The sequence below is a fragment of the Haliotis rufescens genome, unplaced genomic scaffold, assembly GCF_023055435.1.
Source record: "Haliotis rufescens isolate VD_foot unplaced genomic scaffold, xgHalRufe1.0.p SCAF_49, whole genome shotgun sequence".
Classification (NCBI taxonomy): domain Eukaryota; kingdom Metazoa; phylum Mollusca; class Gastropoda; order Lepetellida; family Haliotidae; genus Haliotis; species Haliotis rufescens.
In genome coordinates this window covers 342,282-364,283 of record NW_025964212.1, presented here as the reverse complement: position 1 = coordinate 364,283, position 22,002 = coordinate 342,282, and the positions used below count along the sequence as shown (strand labels likewise).

The 22,002-nt window shown below is 40.8% G+C and overlaps 1 protein-coding gene across 1 annotated transcript in view; it reads right to left on the bottom strand.

Moving 5' to 3' along the window:
* The window catches only part of LOC124139007 (multidrug resistance-associated protein 1-like), a 42,145-nt gene that overhangs the window by 16,869 nt on the left and 3,274 nt on the right, over positions 1-22,002 (bottom strand). The window contains exons 4-11 of the mRNA XM_046505957.2: positions 21,407-21,535; positions 20,845-20,952; positions 19,871-19,932; positions 19,373-19,507; positions 15,886-16,152; positions 15,237-15,414; positions 13,195-13,515; positions 11,861-11,998 (exon numbers count right to left, since the gene is read on the bottom strand). Of these exons, the coding sequence (XP_046361913.2) occupies positions 11,861-11,998; positions 13,195-13,515; positions 15,237-15,414; positions 15,886-16,152; positions 19,373-19,507; positions 19,871-19,932; positions 20,845-20,952; positions 21,407-21,535 (1,338 nt within the window). The remainder of the gene's footprint in view (positions 1-11,860; positions 11,999-13,194; positions 13,516-15,236; positions 15,415-15,885; positions 16,153-19,372; positions 19,508-19,870; positions 19,933-20,844; positions 20,953-21,406; positions 21,536-22,002) is intronic.

Here is a 22,002-nt window from a genome sequence, read left to right as displayed (position 1 = left end):
TGGTAGTAATCACCACATAAAGGGGGACCCCAGAGTCGAATCCACGGGACTAGATTTCAGGGTAGGGGAAACCAGAAAGTGGAATTACTTTACAAGCAAAAGTCATATTGTGAAGTATGACCACTCAAAATGTTGGTATCCTTTTTGGCCTGGTAAAAAACGGTTTTTGATGCATTTTAAGACAAATGTCGTTTTGCGCTAAAAGCATACAAGATTTGTATGAAGTAAGGCTTCCTGAAATATGTCATTATGTTTTGATAAAAAAAACTACTCCTATTGCTCATAGTCAGGCCCTATATGTATTTAGATGATGGTTAAGTTACATTTTGATGTAATTTGGTTACCACTAATCCAAGAAGAATGTCATCTAGTACCATATATGAACTCGGTTTCAACCTGAATATATTACAAAATATAACCATTTGAGTTAGAATAAGAAGGGACCTTTATTCTGCAAAAGAAAAGACAAACTTAATGTTTTGTTCTAAAGTTGAATTTTGAGACAATGACTGCTCGCTTTCAATGGCCTCGTCAAAAGAACAAGAACAGGGATGTGAGCCAGAAGCATTATGTGAGCATATAATCTTTTTTTCTATTGGAAAACAGTTGCTAATATTTAACTCTACTTAACATATAAAAAAGTTTAAATGATCAAATACACATTTTCCAAGACACATTACCGGTACCCCAGCTGGAGCCATCTGGTGACAATTAATCACAAACTGTCAACATACAGTACATTATAATACATCAAGATGGCAGTTTCCATGTAACGGTTAAGTATTTCTAAGCAACTTAAAGATATGTACAATATCTAGATATATGTATCTTTAATTTGCTAAGAAATACTTAATCTTTACACGAAAACTGTCATCTTGATGTATTCTTCTGTTTTGTATATTGACAGCTGGTGATTGAGTTCAGCGCACCCTTGTGGCCTTATGTGACGTGACAATGAACAGTTTTTAATGCCTTTGTACAACGACAACATGTGACTATCGCACTCCAAAATTTCATATTTGTATCTATGATATTAAATTAAATATATCGACTTTATTAGGTTCAATAAATTTACTAACACATCTACCTATGGCGCATTGAGCGATTATCTCCTTTAGCTGTATGAGTAGTATAGAGCTTTATCACGCGTGACCTTGCAATGTTGTACATCGTATCTTACCGAATAGCTCTTTTGCGCACTACCTATGCAATGTATCGTATGTTATTCAGGCAGCCAGGGAGAATGGTTCCAGGGAGGAATTAAGGTCAAGCATGTAACGCGCACTCAGTCGTTCTCCCTTCACACTGCTATTGCAAATTATTGTTCAACACGATTAAATACCAGGCTTCTATGAAGCATGGCTTTGTTTAATAAACAACACATGTAAAACAACGGGTTTGATATCAGATATCAATAAACAACACATGTAAAACAACGGGTTTGATATCAGATATTTGTAATAAGTTGTCTTCACAATCACATGTATGGTGCGTGCTGTGCAGATTTGAGCACAGTTTCAAGTAGTTCACTGTATGTAAAATAGGATTCATACCGTTTCATACGGCGGTTTATGGTTCTGCATGGTTTATTGTATTGACAGTTGTTTTAACTTCCTGCAGAGATTATACACCCGTATATGATCTTTGCTTCTGGATACACTGGAAATCAACATGTTGGCCCTTAGTTTGCAATTATTCTCCTGAAAAATAATTCGGTTGCATGATATATTCACGATGTTTGGCTTGAACATAGTAACATTCTTATAAACATTCTTCAAATTTAAGCCGGAAGTAATCACAACACAAACCCAGTTCACCAAACGGAACCGTACACAAGAGTAGTGAGTGAGAGAGTGAGTTGGGTTTAACGCCGCTTTGAATAGTATAATTTCAGTTATATCACGGCGTGTCAGCTTGATGTGGAAGGAAAGCCCGAAGTGATGCAGGTATTAGACTTTCACCACATTGGTGAAACCCATGAGCACGGGCATAGTGCTGACAACATAATCGGGGCGAACCAGGATTCGAACACACCGTCATAGGTTTCCGGCGTGCCCAAGGGACACCACTCTGCATAGCGAATTGCAGCGCAAACGGCGACTTTGGCCAACCGTGCCCCCGTACACAACTGTAACAAACTATCATACAACAAAGATGTTGAAGGTGGGATATGTATTGCGTAATTGCCCGACTTTTAGGCAATCCCGTTTACAAACTGTGATGCCGTCAGCTGCTTCACTGGAAGAGGAAAGGTTTCAGCCCTTGGGCTCCTCACCAGCGACATACACAGCAACACATTGACTTGCGTAGGCACAAGCTGGAATGTTTCAGCACAGCTGTTCAAGGCACTAGTCACAAATGTGATGTCTATACAGCACAAGGACACTTATTGAGAAGTGAATTGCGGTTCAACCACCCTTGTTTCGGTCTACAACAATCAAGACTTAAGTTTCTAACACTTATGTGATAAAGATAGTTTTTGTGTCTAATTGTGTGATCTTAACAATATTAATATTCATTATGCAAGATATAACTGCATTTTATGTTATTGCGGTTAGCATATCGAATTTAACCCTATTTGACCTTCAGTTTAATCTTGTGAGCCCAAATAACAGAACAATGTATCTTCAAAACAACTGACTACATCTAGCACATGGCCTTTTTAATTTGGAGTTGAGAGTTATAAATTCATGTGAACTTATTTCAAGCAGCCCAACCTCATACAATTTTACATCTTTTTAGCGCATGATGACATTCCTTCTAAAATGTACCAAAAAAACCGTTTGTACCACACCATAAAAGATAATAAAGTTCCTTTTATCAGACTTTAAACAGACTTAGGTACTGCTTGGCTTCAATCATAGCCCATTTGGGTTAAGAAAGTCCCATTAGTGTGGCATCTGCAATATATATTCTGGTAGGTGATAATATTTTAAGCAGAGGTCAAATGTTGTGACCTACCTTTTTACCGTATTAGTCCTATATTACATACCAACAAGTAGAGCATCAGGTTACCAACATTTTGAGTGGTCATACCATATGACTTTTGCTTGTAAAGTTATTCCACTTTCTGGTTTCCCCTACCCTGAAATCTAGTCCCGTGGATTCGACTCTAGGTGTCAAGATAATCTTGTATATTTTAATTATATGTTAGTACTTCAGATAGATGTATTACGGTATGGTTACATTAGTATATTAAGCTTAGCGGGTTGTTTTTAGATATTGTCAGGTAATACTATGGGAACAGGTTAGGTTCAGGGAAGCGTGACTGGGTACGGCTGATAGCTGGGGAGTTAATTGGTGTAACAATAGGGAGGTCAGGGGTAGCTTGGGCTTTGGGGTCAGTTTAAATAGCGGGGCAGGGTAATAATTTGTACAGTCAGCCAGAATCAGCATGGTCATGTAAGGCATGGACTAATATTGTGGGAGACTTCTACTCTGGTTGGCGTAAGTTTTTACATTTATTGTTTCATGTAGAATTGTATTTTAGAGGATAGAATTTTGAGTTATGTATTGTTTTCAAATGTAATTATATACACATATTGATGGTAATAGCGTAAAGCCACTGTAACAATAACCACAACATGATCAAAGTATAAACAGTTCAACTCAGTAATATGTAAATCGGAGTATTGGTGCATGGCTGTATGTATTGTGAGGTAGTGACACATACCTCAGTGACTGTAATTGCTTATATTATATTGTAGTGTCCCGGAACTGGCCGGTTAACCTTAGAGTGCGTAGGAGGGAAGAACCTCCGATATTACGTAGGAGGAAGTAACAACCTCCAACATCACGTAAGGAGAGAAGTTCTCCGACCCTACGTAAGGAGAGAAGTATCTCCGTTTTTCCGTGTACACATCGTAGGATGAACACAGCCGTGGCATCCATGTAAACAGGCACCCTTAACTCCGTGGGGATAACATCGCCTGGGTGGAAAGTTCACCATTCGTTATTACGAGGAAGAATTCTCGTGTGAACTGCTCAATAACATCAGAGATTCCAAAGTTCTGTATAGAACTGTTGTGACAGTGACAGTGGAGTGGCTTTGTATTGTTTGTGGGGTTGTTTTTTTTGTGGTTGTGTGTTGTTGTTGTACATATGTACACACACAAAGTTTTATTGTGTATTAGTTGTGTTATTCTTAGAACATCTGTATTAGTGTTAGTATTGGTAGAAGTAGACTATTAGTATTAGGATAGTGTATCGTGATAGTTGTATTGTTAGTAGTAGAGAGTTGTATTATTAGTAGTAAACATTTGTACTGTTAGTATTCAGATATTAGTATTAGTAGTAGATGGTAGTATTGTTAGTTGTAGTAGAAGCTAGATTAGTTAGTTGTGTTAGTTAATTTGGTATTAGTTTGAATTTAAATATTGTTATTGGGATTTAAAATTACTTTAAGGGAGGGAATAAATCTTTATTACAACTTCATTTGTGTTTGTGGTTGATTCAATACGTGACATTTTGGTGGCAGCGGTGGGATATTTAATTATTGTCACTATTGAATTAACTCAGACCATCATTCTATGAGAGATTAGGAGTTACTTCCTTGATGGTTGATCCTTGTAGTATTTTTGTGGCCAGATGTGTGATAGGTCCTCCGGCACCACTTCTACATCCTTGAGTGTACGAGTTAGAATCAAGGTTGGTAGGGTGTACATGTATTTCATTTATTGGTCAGATTAGGCTATTGTTTGGAAGTTTATATTTTTGGGTTCCATTCTATGCAGGAATGTACTTTTGTATAGTCTAAGTTCCTATTGGTAGCATTCATTATTCACAGTTGTCCAAGACTAAGCCTGCTGGGTTTAACTGTACTTGTTCTTCACACTATCACCATACAGCTAGATATGGATCTTGAAAAGATTATCAAATTGGGTCAGAGTTTAGGGTATGAGCAAAATGATTTGAGGACGTTTGTAAAAGAACAAACTGAGTTAGAGAGAGAGAAAGAGAAGGAAAAGTTGGAAAGAGAGGAAAGAGCAAGGGAGCGGGAAATCAAGAAATTAGAATTGGAGGAGAGAAAGGAGAGAGAAAAGTTAGAATGGGAGAAAGAAAAATTAGAATTGGAGGAGAGAAAGGAGAGAGAAAAGTTAGAATGGGAGAAAGAAAAATTAGAATTGGAGGAGAGAAAGGAGAGAGAAAAGTTCGAATGGGAGAAAGAAAAATTAGAATTGGAGGAGAGAAAAGAGAGAGAAAAGTTAGAATGGGAGAAAGAAAAATTAAGAGTGCAATCAGAGGAGAGAATAGAATTAGCTAAGTTAGAAAAGAGTTATGCTGGAAATAATGAAGGACAGGTAGGGGAGAAACAATCAGGTGCTGCACCTAAGATGCCTAAGATGCCTCCGTTTGATGACCGCAATGACAACATTGATGCATATCTTCAACGGTTTGAACGGGTAGCTGTAGCACAGGGTTGGAAGCCTTGTCATTGGGCAGCATATCTTTGTACGCTACTAAAAGGTAAGGCTTTGGAAGTATACTCCAGATTAAGTGTAGATGACGCAGAAGATTATACTGCTGTTAAGACTGCATTGCTAAAACGCTATGAAATGACAGAGGATGGATTTCATCAGAAATTCAGAACTGCTAAAACTGATACAGGTGAGATATTCACACAGTTTGTAGTTAGAATTGAGAACTATTTCAACAGATGGATTGAGCTTAGTGGTACTCAAAAGACTTTTGAAGGTGTGAAAGATTTATTGTTGCGTGAACAGATTTTAAATGTAACTGGAAGGGATCTTAGTATATTCTTGAAAGAGAGAAAACCAAAAGATGCTATGGAAATGGCCAGACTAGCAGAACAATTTATAGAAGCCAGAGGTACAGGTCCTGTTAGATATGGTAAGCAAGGTAGTTTTGGTCAACATGACAAAACAGAGGTCCGAGGTAAACCAGGAGAGAACAAGGCGCCAGCTGGTACAAAACCCAAACCATTTATTCCTATTAAAGAAAGGACATGTTACAACTGTAGTCAAATTGGACATTTGGCAGCACAGTGTAAGAAACCCAAATATAACGTGGCAAGTATCCAAGTAAGTGAATATACCAGTAACGTGTCTGCAGTCCTTCCAGATAGTACAGATGTTGAGGCAAGAATACCTGAAGTTGTACATGGTGATGCCACAACTTCAGAGAGGGTGAGTGAACCGGATGTAGCCCCAGGAAGCATGTTTACTACAGACCATAACATGCCTATTCACAAGGGTAAGGTAAATGGCAAGCCAGTGGATGTACTGAGAGACAGTGGCTGTACTGGCGTAATAGTGAGGAGGTCAAAGGTAGAGGATGAATGGTTGTCCTCAGAAACGCAATCTTGTAAGTTGGCTGATAGTAGGGTCCTAATACTTCCCGTAGCATGGATTACCGTGGACACACCCTTTTATACAGGAAAGGTAAGAGCTGCATGTATGGACACACCACTCTGTGACCTGATATTAGGCAATATTCCAGGAGTGAGAGAACCAAGTGATCCAGATCAGACGTGGGATAAGGATGATATCCAGATGGTAAGTGCTGTGGAAACAAGAGGCCAAAGAAGAGTAAGACAAGAAGGCATGAAACCACTGAAGGCACTGAAACCTGTGGGGCTGACATTGAGTCGAGGTGAGTTCATTACCCAGCAACAACAGGATTCCAGTTTGGACAAAGTCAGGAAATTAGTGGAGGAAGGGAAAATTAGGGAGACCAGGCATAGTATTTCCTCTTACTATATTGAGAATGATATGCTCTATAGGAAGCATACCTTCACCAAGTTTGACAAGGGTAAGCAAGTTGTACAGGCAGTTGTACCAGTAGGGCTGCGTACCCAAGTGATGAAAGTAAGCCATGAAGCATTGATGGGAGGGCACCTTGGAATCAAAAAGACTTTAGATCGGGTTATGTCTCAGTTTTATTGGCCAGGAATAATGGGTGATGTTAGAAGACATGTGCTGTCCTGTGATATTTGTCAACGCACAACCCCCAAGGGCAAGGTAAGAAGAATACCACTAGGACAAATGCCATTAATCGAAGTACCATTTGAGAGAATAGCCGTTGACTTGATAGGCCCGTTGTATCCTGTCACTGACAAAGGTAATAGGTATCTTTTGACGGTAGTTGACTATGCAACCAGATACCCAGAGGCAGTACCTTTGCCAAGGATTGAAACTGAGTATGTTGCTGAAGCTCTTTTTGAAATATTCAGTAGAGTAGGTATCCCCAAGGAGATCTTGACGGACATGGGAGCCCAGTTCACTTCAGGTGTAATGAAGGAGGTAAGTAGATTATTATCCTTGCATCAGCTAACTACTACCCCATATCATCCTATGTGTAATGGCCTTGTGGAAAAATTCAACGGTACTCTGAAGACAATGTTGAAACGAATGTGTGCAGAACGGCCATATGACTGGGACAGGTATGTAGCTGCTTTGTTATTTGCATACCGAGAAGTACCTCAAGAGAGTTTGGGATTTGCTCCCTTTGAACTACTGTACGGGCGTACAGTGAGAGGGCCAGTGCAGATTCTCAGAGAAATCTGGACTAAAGACATACAAAATCCTGAGGTAAGAACTACTTATGAGTATGTGTTAGATCTGCAAAACCGACTGGAAGACACTATTCATATAGCACAACAAGAACTAAAAAAGAAATCAGGTAAGTACAAAAAGTTCTTTGATGCAAAATCACAAGCACGAAAAATGAAAGTAGGTGACAAAGTGTTACTTCTGTTACCTACTGATTCCAATAAACTCCTACTCCAGTGGAAAGGTCCATATGAAATCTTGGAGGCCTTTGGTATTGGCAATTACAGGATACAGGTAGGTAATAAGACTAAAACCTATCATGCAAACCTACTGAAAAAGTACATTGACCGAGAGGAGATCAAGGACACAACTGTATGTGACGTCAGCATAGCTCACCTGATGTATGCTAGTGCCGGGCTAGTAGATGTCAAAGCGGAAGAGGTAAGTATGTTAGACATAGTTTCACCTGCGCTAGTTTCTAAAGAAACATATCAGGATGTAGACATTTCCAAGGACCTGACAGAAGAACAACAAATTGAGGTGAGAGAGCTCGTAAGTGAATTCAGGGATGTGCTGAGTGATTTACCAGGGAAGGTAGACTGTATGCAGTATAAGATCAAGTTGACATGCAATGAGCCTATAAGATCCAAACCATATCCGCTTCCACATCACATGAGGGACGTTGTGGCCAAAGAGATACAATCAATGTTAGATATGGGGGTGATAGAACCCTCTCACTCACCATATGCTTCCCCCATTGTACTTGTGAAGAAGGCTGATGAGACTTACAGATTTTGTACCGATTTTCGCAAGTTAAATCAGGTAACGGTCTTTGATGCAGAACCAATTCCATTAGCCGATTCCGTATTTGCAAGGCTTCGACACTGTAAGTACCTAACCAAAATCGATGTGAGCAAGGCATATTGGCAGATCCCAATGGAAGAGAGTAGCAAAGAACTGACGGCCTTTATAACCCCTGATGGGTTATACCAATGGAAGGTGATGCCATTTGGAGTTGTCAACGCACCAGCAGTATTTTCCCGACTCATGAGGCAAGTATTACATAGCATACCTAACACTGACAATTACATAGACGACATCATAGAAGGAACAGAGGAATGGTCACCTCATGTGGTAAGTCTGAGAGACATATTCACAAGGTTAAGACAATTTCATCTTACAGCCCGACCATCAAAGGTAAAAATAGGATACAAACAGTTGGAGTTTTGGGGGCACAGGGTTGGGAGTGGCCTAATTCAGCCGGAGGGTAAGAATGTGGAGAAAATCCTACATGTTGAACGACCACAAACTAAGAAACAGGTCAGAGCCTTGCTAGGATTATCGGGGTACTACCGGAAATTCATCCCAAATTATGCAGCCATACCAGTGCCTCTGACTGATCTTACCAAGAAGGGCAAATCAAACAAGGTAGTATGGACAGAGAGTCAAGAGTTAGCTTTCACGACGTTGAAAACACACATGTCAAGTTTTCCAATTTTGAAACTGCCAGACTTGGAGAAAACATTCCTAGTAAGAAGTGATGCTTCTGACGTCGGAATCGGAGCTGTTCTTTTACAAGAACAGGAAGGTGAGCGGTTTCCAATACTGTATGTGAGTCGAAAGTTGGCAGAACGTGAGAGGGCGTACTCTACCATAGAAAAGGAGTGTTTGGCAATAGTATGGGCAATACAGAAGTTAGAAAGATATCTGTTTGGGCGGGAGTTCATTCTTGAAACGGACCATCAGCCCTTAGTATGGATGACCAAAGCCAAGTTGACCAATGGACGAGTAATGAGGTGGGCTCTAACTTTACAACCTTACAGGTTTCTGATCCGTGCAATCAAGGGGATTGAGAATGTGGGAGCTGACCTCTTGAGCCGGTGTTCGCCCTAGTCACACTGTGTGCATAGCAGTATGTAAATAATGCATTTTTCAGCATCATAGTGAAGATATGACAGTCATTACTTTTTGTGTATTATTGTTGTCATTGTGTATATATATGGTTTTGTATTAGTTAATGACTTTAAAAGACGTTAGGACAAAGTTACATGTGATCTTGTTTGTTATATAATTGTGCTCAGGTACAATTAACTTAAGTGGGGAGGTGATGTCAAGATCACAGATAATCTTGTATATTTTAATTATATGTTAGTACTTCAGATAGATGTATTACGGTATGGTTACATTAGTATATTAAGCTTAGCGGGTTGTTTTTAGATATTGTCAGGTAATACTATGGGAACAGGTTAGGTTCAGGGAAGCGTGACTGGGTACGGCTGATAGCTGGGGAGTTAATTGGTGTAACAATAGGGAGGTCAGGGGTAGCTTGGGCTTTGGGGTCAGTTTAAATAGCGGGGCAGGGTAATAATTTGTACAGTCAGCCAGAATCAGCATGGTCATGTAAGGCATGGACTAATATTGTGGGAGACTTCTACTCTGGTTGGCGTAAGTTTTTACATTTATTGTTTCATGTAGAATTGTATTTTAGAGGATAGAATTTTGAGTTATGTATTGTTTTCAAATGTAATTATATACACATATTGATGGTAATAGCGTAAAGCCACTGTAACAATAACCACAACATGATCAAAGTATAAACAGTTCAACTCAGTAATATGTAAATCGGAGTATTGGTGCATGGCTGTATGTATTGTGAGGTAGTGACACATACCTCAGTGACTGTAATTGCTTATATTATATTGTAGTGTCCCGGAACTGGCCGGTTAACCTTAGAGTGCGTAGGAGGGAAGAACCTCCGATATTACGTAGGAGGAAGTAACAACCTCCAACATCACGTAAGGAGAGAAGTTCTCCGACCCTACGTGAGGAGAGAAGTATCTCCGTTTTCCGTGTACACATCGTAGGATGAACACAGCCGTGGCATCCATGTAAACAGGCACCCTTAACTCCGTGGGGATAACATCGCCTGGGTGGAAAGATCACCATTCGTTATTACGAGGAAGAATTCTCGTGTGAACTGCTCAATAACATCAGAGATTCCAAAGTTCTGTATAGAACTGTTGTGACAGTGACAGTGGAGTGGCTTTGTATTGTTTGTGGGGTTGTTTTTTTGTGGTTGTGTGTTGTTGTTGTACATATGTACACACACAAAGTTTTATTGTGTATTAGTTGTGTTATTCTTAGAACATCTGTATTAGTGTTAGTATTGGTAGAAGTAGACTATTAGTATTAGGATAGTGTATCGTGATAGTTGTATTGTTAGTAGTAGAGAGTTGTATTATTAGTAGTAAACATTTGTACTGTTAGTATTCAGATATTAGTATTAGTAGTAGATGGTAGTATTGTTAGTTGTAGTAGAAGCTAGATTAGTTAGTTGTGTTAGTTAATTTGGTATTAGTTTGAATTTAAATATTGTTATTGGGATTTAAAATTACTTTAAGGGAGGGAATAAATCTTTATTACAACTTCATTTGTGTTTGTGATTGATTCAATACGTGACACTGGGGTCCCCCTTTATGTGGTGATTACTACCACTAAGCTGCAGCTGTGAGTCCCGGATTGCTTTCAAATATTTTTTTCCTCTATGGATATATGACTTTCAAAAAATCATACTGAGATTTTGCCACCCCAGGTGGTACCAATATCTGGTCTGGCTCATGGACTATATGTAGCGAACATAACATTTCCGAGTTCCGTAATGGGATTCGAACCACTGATCGCCAGACGCCTTGTCCAAAATTGACAAAAACTCAGTCAACATGATGTAATACGTCAGATGACACCAATGCCTGCTAACCTTGTGTGACTTGAATAATGCTAGTGATGGTTACAATGTTTGACCTGGTTATTTGTGTGTCATCGAACTCGGCCGGCTTGTGTCGGTTCTCATGCAATCGACCATTGGTTTGGAGGAATGATGTGTATGTGAACACATTTCAAAAGCAACGATGAACAATTTGTTTTCATTTTGAGACAAGCAAACCATATTGCCTTTGCTACTTTTGTTTTAGAACCATTGGAACTAACAAAAGACCAGTGGAGCTTGAAAAGGAGTATTAACCACTTCGGCGCATGCGTAGATTAATTCACTTACTACGCATGCGCACAATTTATCGAAAAGGGCGACAAATGTCTCGTTGTCGCATTGTAACCTGCAAGAAGACTCGTCCCCCTATCAATGAATGTTATGCAACGAGTTGACAATTCTTTTAACTATGCCCGTTTGCGCTTAGACGCAACCAAGTCGCAAAAATGGGCACGAGAGGGGCACGAGTCGCTATTCGGAGTTGGTCACGAATGGTAGAGAGACGTGGCATCAGTCCTGCTCAGTGATGACATTCTTATAACGAAGAAAAATTAAAAAGTTATCAGTAAATGTATGTACTTACTAGATATGGAGCCAGCGTAAAAATAAACATCATCATAGCATGAAGTATAGAGATCTTCCAAAGACCCTTGAGTTCATTCTCTCGAACATCGGTGATTTTCCCCTGGAAGGATGGTTCCCAGGCATATAGTTTGAGAATCTGCAAGCAGTGATCGTTATTCATTAACTGAAGATTACGTTTGTTAACTGTTCAAAAGGTAGTGACAAACATGCATTGATTGAAAGACTCAACAAAGAGCCTGACATTATCACCCGGTCAGTAGATCAGTGTTCGTCTTAATGAGTGAGTGAGTTTGGTTTCACGCCGCTTTTAACATTATTCCAGTTATATCACGGCGTGTCAGCTTAATGTGGGAGGAAAGCCCGAAGTGATGCAGGTCTGATACGTTTATCACTTCGGTGAAACCCACGAGCACGGGTATGGCGCTGACAAACCTAGAAACATAATCGGGGCGAACCGGGATTCGAACCCACAATCATAGGTTTCTGGCGTGCCCAAGGGACGCAACTCTGCACAGCGAATCGCGGCGCCTCAGACGACTGGGCCACCCGTGCCCCCTCCGTCTTAATGATGATTATGTTTCAATGTTAGTCAGCACAATACCCGTGCTCGCGGTAAAAATGAATGTCTAAGATCTTGATCACTTCGGGTTTTACCCCACATCAAGCGGAAGAGCCGTACTTTGACTGGAAGTTCGAGTGAGTGAGTGAGTGTAAGGAAGGGAGGAAATGAGTTTGGTTCAATCCCGCTATGAAATAAATTTTAGATATATCACGGCAAGTCAACTTTCAATGTTGAAGGAACGACAAAATGAGGTAGGTGGTAGATGTTCATCCCTACCACGACACCAACGACGACATGAATGGTTTTGACAAACCAGCGATCATAATCCGGGCGAATCAGGGATATCATATTGACGATACCGGAAGGAATCATGCCCCATGCCCCATGCCCCATGCCCCATGCCCTGTCCATACAATCCGCCCGGAGAGCGAAAGGTCCGGGGTTCGATCCCCGGCCGCGTCATACCAAAAGACGTTAAAAGATGGTACTTGTTGTTACCCTGTCTGGCGCTCGGCATTAAGGGGCTAAAACAAGGACTGGTCGGCTCGGAGTCAGTATACTGTGTCTGAGTGGGATATTCATGTTAAACTGCGGCATGGTATCTCAGTGAGCTAGCACTATAAATCGGCATCTGTCCGGACTAGTACAAGCAGCCACACAAACACACACACGTACATGCACGTCGCTATATAAGTGCAATAATCTTGGACGCGACGTTAAACCCCATTTCACCTCACCTCACCTGTCCATACAAGTGTTTAGTTACGGACCTTAATACCATTCAAGACTTCATTAATAATCTTCATCCTGTTGTCCTTGAACTTCATCACGCTGCTCTGAAACTTATCCCAGAAGGTCATATTGACGTAGTTCAAAGGCATGATGACGACCATCAGCCCCAGACCCGCCAACATGGCCAGCCCAAGAGTGTTAAACAGCAGGTACAGGGCAAGGACCATCTGGAGAACGCTTGACCAACTGCCCCAGAACCACTGGATCATGAGTCGGATATGCTCAGTGTCCACCGACATCAAATTTACGATCTCTCCAACAGTGGACTCACGCCGAGATTGGATATTCATAGTAAGGGCCTGAAAAGATTTAAGACATATCACACTCGCGGTTATCATGGACATGAGTATTAACATTAAGAATTATAACGCAAAACTTGAAGATTCGATATATCATAAGCAAGATTTTTTATAAATTTGCCAAGAGACATATCCGATGCAATTCCCTATTTTGACTTGTACCACATGTTCCTGTGTTTTTTTTAGGTGATCACTAGCCTTTGCGTGTGTTTTTGACGGGTGACTTTTCGCGAAAACCTGGTATGATCACCCTTTGAGTATGATTCATAAACACATGCTCATGACACAGTCGGAATCGTACAATCAACTCTGCTTTTGGATTTCTTACGAATATGGAAAGGGCATGTCACTTTTATTTATGAATCACTATTAAGTAGCGATGACGCAAAGTATTCGAAAAAATGTGAGTGAAAGTATGGACATGGTGTATCCATCATTGCGAAACCCTATGTAAGAATTGTAAGTATTGGAATGATACAGTTGCTGTTATTATACATGAGTCCTGGAATATGACAATAGTTCATCAAATGTATAGATGACCAGGGCCCCATTGCACAAAGCGATCTTAGCGCTACGATTAAAGTAAGTCTATGTTAAAGTATGGGAGTTAGGATATCTAAGCGCTAAGATTGCTTTGTGGAACAGGCTCCAGAAAAGTCGTCACAAGTGAAATTTGCCCACTTGTATTACCAAATTGATAATTATATGAAGCTTCATCGGTGTCTGGGGCGGTCGGGTAGCCTAGTGGTTAAAGCGTTTGCTCGTCACGCCGAAGACCCGGGTTCGATTCCCGACATGGGTACATTGTGTGAAGCTCATTTCTTGTGTCCCCCGCCGTGATATTACTGGAATATTGCTAAAGGCGGCGTAAAACCATACGCACTCACTCACTCACTCACTCGGTGTCTGTGGGGTAGATTATTGATTTTGACGTCATTTAAAAGAATATGCAATACCCGAATGTGATATAAAATTGAGAAAACCAACATTTCGTCATGATTATATAATTAAATTGTAATCAAGTATTGATATCAATGTGTCACGGCAAGGAGTGACACTGGTTTACTTGAAGAACAAATTCTACGAAGAGAATTTGTTTGCAATAACAGTTTGTGGATATTATTGTGTAATCTTTGTAATATTATGATAATATTTAATATTTATAATTATATAACCGATTCGCTTATAATAAACATGATCAAGATGCTTCACAATAAAATCCCAGGAAAACGAATTTGGGTGCATTTTCCTGGGGATAATGTTGAGTTTGATTTAACGTCGCTTTTAGCAATATTCCAGCAATATCACGGCGGGGGACACCAGAAATGGGCACCACACATTGTACCCATGTCGGGAATCGAACCCGAGTCTTCGGCGTGACGAGCGAACGCTTTAACCAAAAGGCTACCCGACCACCCTTATGCTCTCTGTAACCCATGTTGGATGTATACATGTTGATCATAACAGAACTGGCATAAAACCAACTGACCGACACAAAATTTGTTTAGTAGTATGCTACAGGTCTGCAATACATAAATATAGCATGATAGACCACGCATGCTTGCGTCAAGTATAAAGCATTTCATTTATGAGAAAATGGGTGATGAGATGTTTCCTTATTTGTAGGCTTTTGCATGTTCATATGAAGGACGCTTTTATCATCTATTTACATTAGCCGTGTGAATTTCATCAGTGATGAAGATTCAGTGTATATTCCTTACCTTTCTATATAGTGCTGAGATAACTATAGCTCTGAATCTCAGAGACATCGAGTAAGACTGGTGCCAGGTAGCTTGGAAGCTGAGAGACTGGATGAGGATGGAACAGGATAGGATCACCCCAAGAGCGTAACCCTTCCATGAAGGCGCTGCCTTGTCCTCTGTGAAGTTTATCAACTCTCTGAGGGTTTAAAGATATCATGGTGATACGTAGCTGGGTTTTTTCTCAAAGACACCATCGAGAAGGATGGTTTGGAATGAGGAGCAGGGAATGCTTTTTTTCAGACGGATTAGACTGATTGCTAACACAACGGGTTGTAAAAAATCGAGTCTTGGTCCTGCAAATCAGTGATTGATAGCGTGAGCACCATGTCACAATGTGTCATTCAGGTGAGACATTGTAACCGTTTTATCATCACCTCAGTCCGCCTTTGCGACGTGTATGGAGTATTGAGGATCTATTCAGAATCAACTGGGGAAGACGTTTCAAGAATTTAAATTAAGACATATCAGGGTGGGGAAAGGATGGGTGATGAGGAGGAGGAGAGGTAGGCAGGATGTAGGAGTAGGTAGCGAGAAAGGAGAATTGGAGACATTGCTTGAAAGCTTAAAATGACCGGGAATTACACAACAGAAAATAAGCACTATTTACCCTAAAAGCAGCGGGTTTGTGATATACAGCAAATCGTAGAACAGCTTCCAAATCTGAGACTGCAGGAATTCGAATCCTAAGGCTTTCCACAATACTTTCATCAAAGAAATCTTCCCTCTCAACTTTTTGTCGTAGCTGGGTGGATCTTTGATATCCTTGTTACTGGTCGATCTGGAGATCAGCGGTGTCCTTTCATTGCAGTCTTCAACACTAACTCCATTGCTCTTGGAATAAGCAACATCGTGCTCTACATGCGCAAGACTGGGACTAAAATATAACAGAAGTTATACATTAATCAAAAGGACACAAAAAAAACATGTCATTGTTGGTGTTCAACTTACTACCGGTGAGCGTACATAATTAAAACATATACTAGGATCACATTATTTACATAAGTAAACTTTAGATGCCTGCACGTGAGAGGATAAGTATCCATCAACAATGGATTGAAAAATTATTAACTTTGAAGATTAACTTTATCGACGCATCACCTATTAACTTCTATGTACATTACAAGTAAAGTTTGTAAATATCATGCAACTATGTTTTACCTTTATACAATCATGATATGCCTCTCGTTATTATGATGCAACATCCTCTTCTCATTATAATGATCCAACAACGCATCCCTCATTACTGTGAGGCAACCACGCATCCCTCATTACTGTGATCTAACCACGCATCCCTCATTACTGTGATGCAAATACTCATCCCTAATTACTGTGATCCAACCACGCATCTCTCGTTACCATGATCCATCCACGCATCCCTCATTACCATGATCCATCCATGCGTCTCTCATTACCATGATCCATCAACGCATCCCTCATTACTGTGATCCAACCACGCATCTCTCATTACTGTGATCCAACCACGCATCCCTCATTACTGTGATCCAACCAAGCATCCCTTATAACTGTGATCCAACCACGCATCTCTCATTACTGTGATCCAACCATGCATCCCTCATTACTGTGATCCAACCAAGCATCCCTCATAACTGTGATCCAACCACGCATCCCTCATTACTGTGATCCAACCACGCATCTCTCATTATCATGATCCAACCACGCATCCCTAATTACTGTGATCTAACCACGCATCCCTCATTACTGTGATGCAAATACTCATCCCTAATTACTGTGATCCAACCACGCATCTCTCGTTACCATGATCCATCCACGCATCCCTCATTACCATGATCCATCCATGCGTCTCTCATTACCATGATCCATCAACGCATCCCTCATTACTGTGATCCAACCACGCATCTCTCATTACTGTGATCCAACCACGCATCCCTCATTACTGTGATCCAACCACGCGTCCCTCATAACTGTGATCCAACCACGCATCTCTCATTACTGTGATCCAACCATGCATCCCTCATTACTGTGATCCAACCAAGCATCCCTCATAACTGTGATCCAACCACGCATCTCTCATTACTGTGATCCAACCATGCATCCCTCATTACTGTGATCCAACCAAGCATCCCTTATAACTGTGATCCAACCACGCATCCCTCATTACTGTGATCCAACCATGCATCCCTCATTACTGTGATCCAACCAAGCATCCCTCATAACTGTGATCCAACCACGCATCCCTCATTACTGTGATCCAACCACGCATCTCTCATTACTGTGATCCAACCATGCATCCCTCATTACTGTGATCCAACCATGCATCCCCCATTACTGTGATCCAACCACGCATCTCTCATTATCATGATCCAACCACGCATCCCTCATAACTGTGATCCAACCACGCATCCCTCATTACTGTGATCAAACCACGCATCTCTCATTACTGTGATCCAACCACGCATCTCTCTTTATCATGATCCATCCACGCATCCCTCATAACTGTGATCCATCCACGCATCCCTCATTACTGTGATCCAACCACGCATCTCTCATTACTGTGATCCATCCACGCATCTCTCATTATCATGATCCATCCACGCATCTCTTATTATCATGATCCATCCACGCATCCCTCATTATCATGATCCATCCACGCATCTCTCATTATCATGATCCATCCACGCATCCCTCATTACTGTGATCCAACCACGCATCTCTCAGTACTGTGATCCAACCACGCATCCCTCATTACTGTGATCCAACCACGCATCCCTCATAACTGTGATCCAACCACGCATCTCTCATTACTGTGATCCAACCATGCATCCCTCATTACTGTGATCCAACCAAGCATCCCTCATAACTGTGATCCAACCACGCATCTCTCATTACTGTGATCCAACCATGCATCCCTCATTACTGTGATCCAACCAAGCATCCCTTATAACTGTGATCCAACCACGCATCCCTCATTACTGTGATCCAACCATGCATCCCTCATTACTGTGATCCAACCAAGCATCCCTCATAACTGTGATCCAACCACGCATCCCTCATTACTGTGATCCAACCACGCATCTCTCATTACTGTGATCCAACCATGCATCCCTCATTACTGTGATCCAACCATGCATCCCCCATTACTGTGATCCAACCACGCATCTCTCATTATCATGATCCAACCACGCATCCCTCATAACTGTGATCCAACCACGCATCCCTCATTACTGTGATCAAACCACGCATCTCTCATTACTGTGATCCAACCACGCATCTCTCTTTATCATGATCCATCCACGCATCCCTCATAACTGTGATCCATCCACGCATCCCTCATTACTGTGATCCAACCACGCATCTCTCATTACTGTGATCCATCCACGCATCTCTCATTATCATGATCCATCCACGCATCTCTTATTATCATGATCCATCCACGCATCCCTCATTATCATGATCCATCCACGCATCTCTCATTATCATGATCCATCCACGCATCTCTCATTATCATGATCCATCCACGCATCTCTCATTATCATGATCCATCCACGCATCTCTCATTACTGTGATCCATCCACGCATCTCTCATTATCATGATCCATCCACGCATCTCTTATTATCATGATCCATCCACGCATCCCTCATTATCATGATCCATCCACGCATCTCTCATTATCATGATCCATCCACGCATCTCTCATTATCATGATCCATCCACGCATCTCTCATTATCATGATCCATCCACGAATCTCTCATTATCATGATCCATCCACGCATCCCTCATAACTGTGATCCAACCACGCATCCCTCATTACTGTGATCCAACCACGCATCTCTCATTACTGTGATCCATCCACGCATCCCTCATAACTGTGATCCAACCACGCATCTCTCATTATCATGAACCATCCACGCATCCCTCATAACTGTGATCCATCCACGCATCTCTCATTACCATGATCCATCCATGCATCTCTCATTACCATGCTCCAACCACGCATCCCTTATTACTGTGATCCAACCACGCTTATCTTAATACTTTTAATGCAACCTCATGTCCATCATTAATTGCCATCACGCAGATATCACTCATGTCAAGCATACGAACATGTTTTACCTGATATGGTCCCTAGATACTTCCTTTTCCCAGGCAGATAGAAACCGGGGCACGTTGTTGGCGGACAAGTCCCGGGGGTGAAGGTCGTCCACATCATTCTCAGTCAACACTTTTTTGTATCCTCTCAGTATGAGGCTAAATTTGAAGAAACCCAACAAAACAATGACCACAAATATTGAATTCACAAAGATGTGTGTTTGTCAAGTTATATGTAATAATAATAAGTTGCTGCCTATGATAACGCTTCCGTTAGTGATTGTATTACAGATATATAGTTGTGGTGATTAATTAAAATGGTTCCTTATCCTGCAAAGTTAAAGTAGTGCTGCAAAAGCTGAGTAGCTTGACGTCTTGAACAAAAGATAAATATGAATTAAATCATTGTTTGTAATTAATAAGTGCGTTGATCATTTTGCATTATTCCTTGTGTCATAACACAAGTTAGAGCAGATGGCTACAAGGAATGACGGTGTTTTAAGATATCCACAAGTAACTTACCTGTTTGCCCACCAGAAGGTGATTCTGGACAAGAACGAAGCCGACACTTCAGGTGAAGCTCTCTGGCGAAAAGGTACAAAACAAATTCCAGTCAGTTTACATTTCATGTTGTCCTTCACTAAATAGTAACCTGTGACTAACAATTAACACTGCTTTCAAGTCCAGATTATCCCCTGAAACAGATTAAACTTTGACGTAAGCATCAAAATAACTGAATATATGGACCACTGAATATCAGTGATGACACCATGGGCCAGGTGTTCGCGAAAACGATAAGCATGCCATACCCTACCGGTAACATCCGCCATTGACACAATCTACATATAAAAGTTAGTATTTATTGCCTGACGCCACCGGCGGCCTGTAACCAAAGAAGACAACTAAGTGATCGCTGAACAAGAAAATCCAGTTACACGATAGTGCACTTACTGATTTTTGTTTGGAACTAATAAAAATGATATGTTTATTTTGAATAACGTCTGCTGTGTACAGAGTACAGAGAATCTGCTGCTAAAAAATAAAGAAAAACGCTTAAGGAATATATCTGTTTTGCAACACAGTGGGGGCGAGTTTAAATGTCTCGGCCCAAACATTTGACAATGGAATGGAACAGACAAGTAAATTATTATAATAATGTAAACGTTTTCATAATTAGATTCTCTCGAGATATGTAAATACTTACAAGGCAGTTAATAGATATCGTGATACTATCACCTTGGTTCATGTACATAGTCCTTATTGTCACTGATTTAAGCCATAAATAGGTGTTTGGCATGTCATAAGAGTAACGTACTTTAGGAGAAAGACAAAAAGTGTTATGCAAACAATTTTTCTCCTAACAATATTTTACAGTTTTCCCAAACCTTGAATCATCATACATGTACGTCTTGCTTTAATTATTAAGTAACAATTTGATCCCACATGTTGTAAATAAAGTATTAATAAAGTGTATTATAACAGCATGTTGGATATACCTTGTCCTGAAGTGATGACTCCGCAAAGCAACTTAGTATCAGGCCCACGATGACCAGAGCAAAGTAAACGTAGAACATGCAGAACTTAAACATGTCTACGTCGTATTCCTGAAAGTAGAGGCGACTTCTTCTGTTTGTTTGCGCAGAGCATCATCAACGAGAAACAACGAATCATATTTACATGACCTTAATTTGATCAATACTTAATTGAACCATATATATAACTATGTCATATAAACATATGAACACTTTGCAAATGTCTATGAGCTTCATACTGGGGTCGGACTCGGATGGTCCAGTTGTCATTAGTCCATATACTTGCTATGCTGGGTTGCATCCCTTGCTCCGAATCGGGATATGATACAAGAGCCAATGGGTTCGAATCCTAGATTAGCCCCGATTGTGAATTTTGGTTTGGTAGAACCAAACCCATGCTCGTTTGTAAATGTCTACGAGCTGTCCCACCTTGGACGTCCCTCACAACTCTCAAGGACGGGTGTTAAACGAAATCTTGTTCTTATCCAACTCGCTCACTTTACAATCCGCTAGGTGAACACTCTACCTCTTGTATAATGTTGGTGTAGAACGGCACTACTGCAGCCACAGTCAGAATGACGCAGAATATGAAGAACACTCCAGATGTGGTGAGACCCTTCCTCCTTTCCAGGAACAGCAACACCATGGCGTAGACCTGAGGAATCACTTGTCATATGTATGTCAACCAAATTATTAAAGACGTCATTGTTCACATATGATAGCATAGATATCGGGGGTGGGGAGGGGTGTGGTGGGGTGAGCGGTATTGATGAAGGTGAAAGACCATAGAAGGTTCACTATTCACATATGCCGAAAAAGTTAAAAAATATAGTTTATTTTACTAAGTAATGGTTAAATATGCTATTTGCAAATCATTTAGCACCTTTAATATAAGAGGCACCAGCTAAAGTTATTCTGCAAACTTTCATCTTCCTAGGACGTAAGGTGTTCGAAGGGATGAAGAAATTGTGTATGACAACATGATGGCCGGATAGAAAGGCTTGGAATTATTTCTATGCGTTTCCGTAGCAGTAACGTACCACCAGTATAACATTTCACGTAGGACATACCTGTGTCGAATTAATTAAACGGGAATTGGTGAGAGACTTATTTCACGTCGTT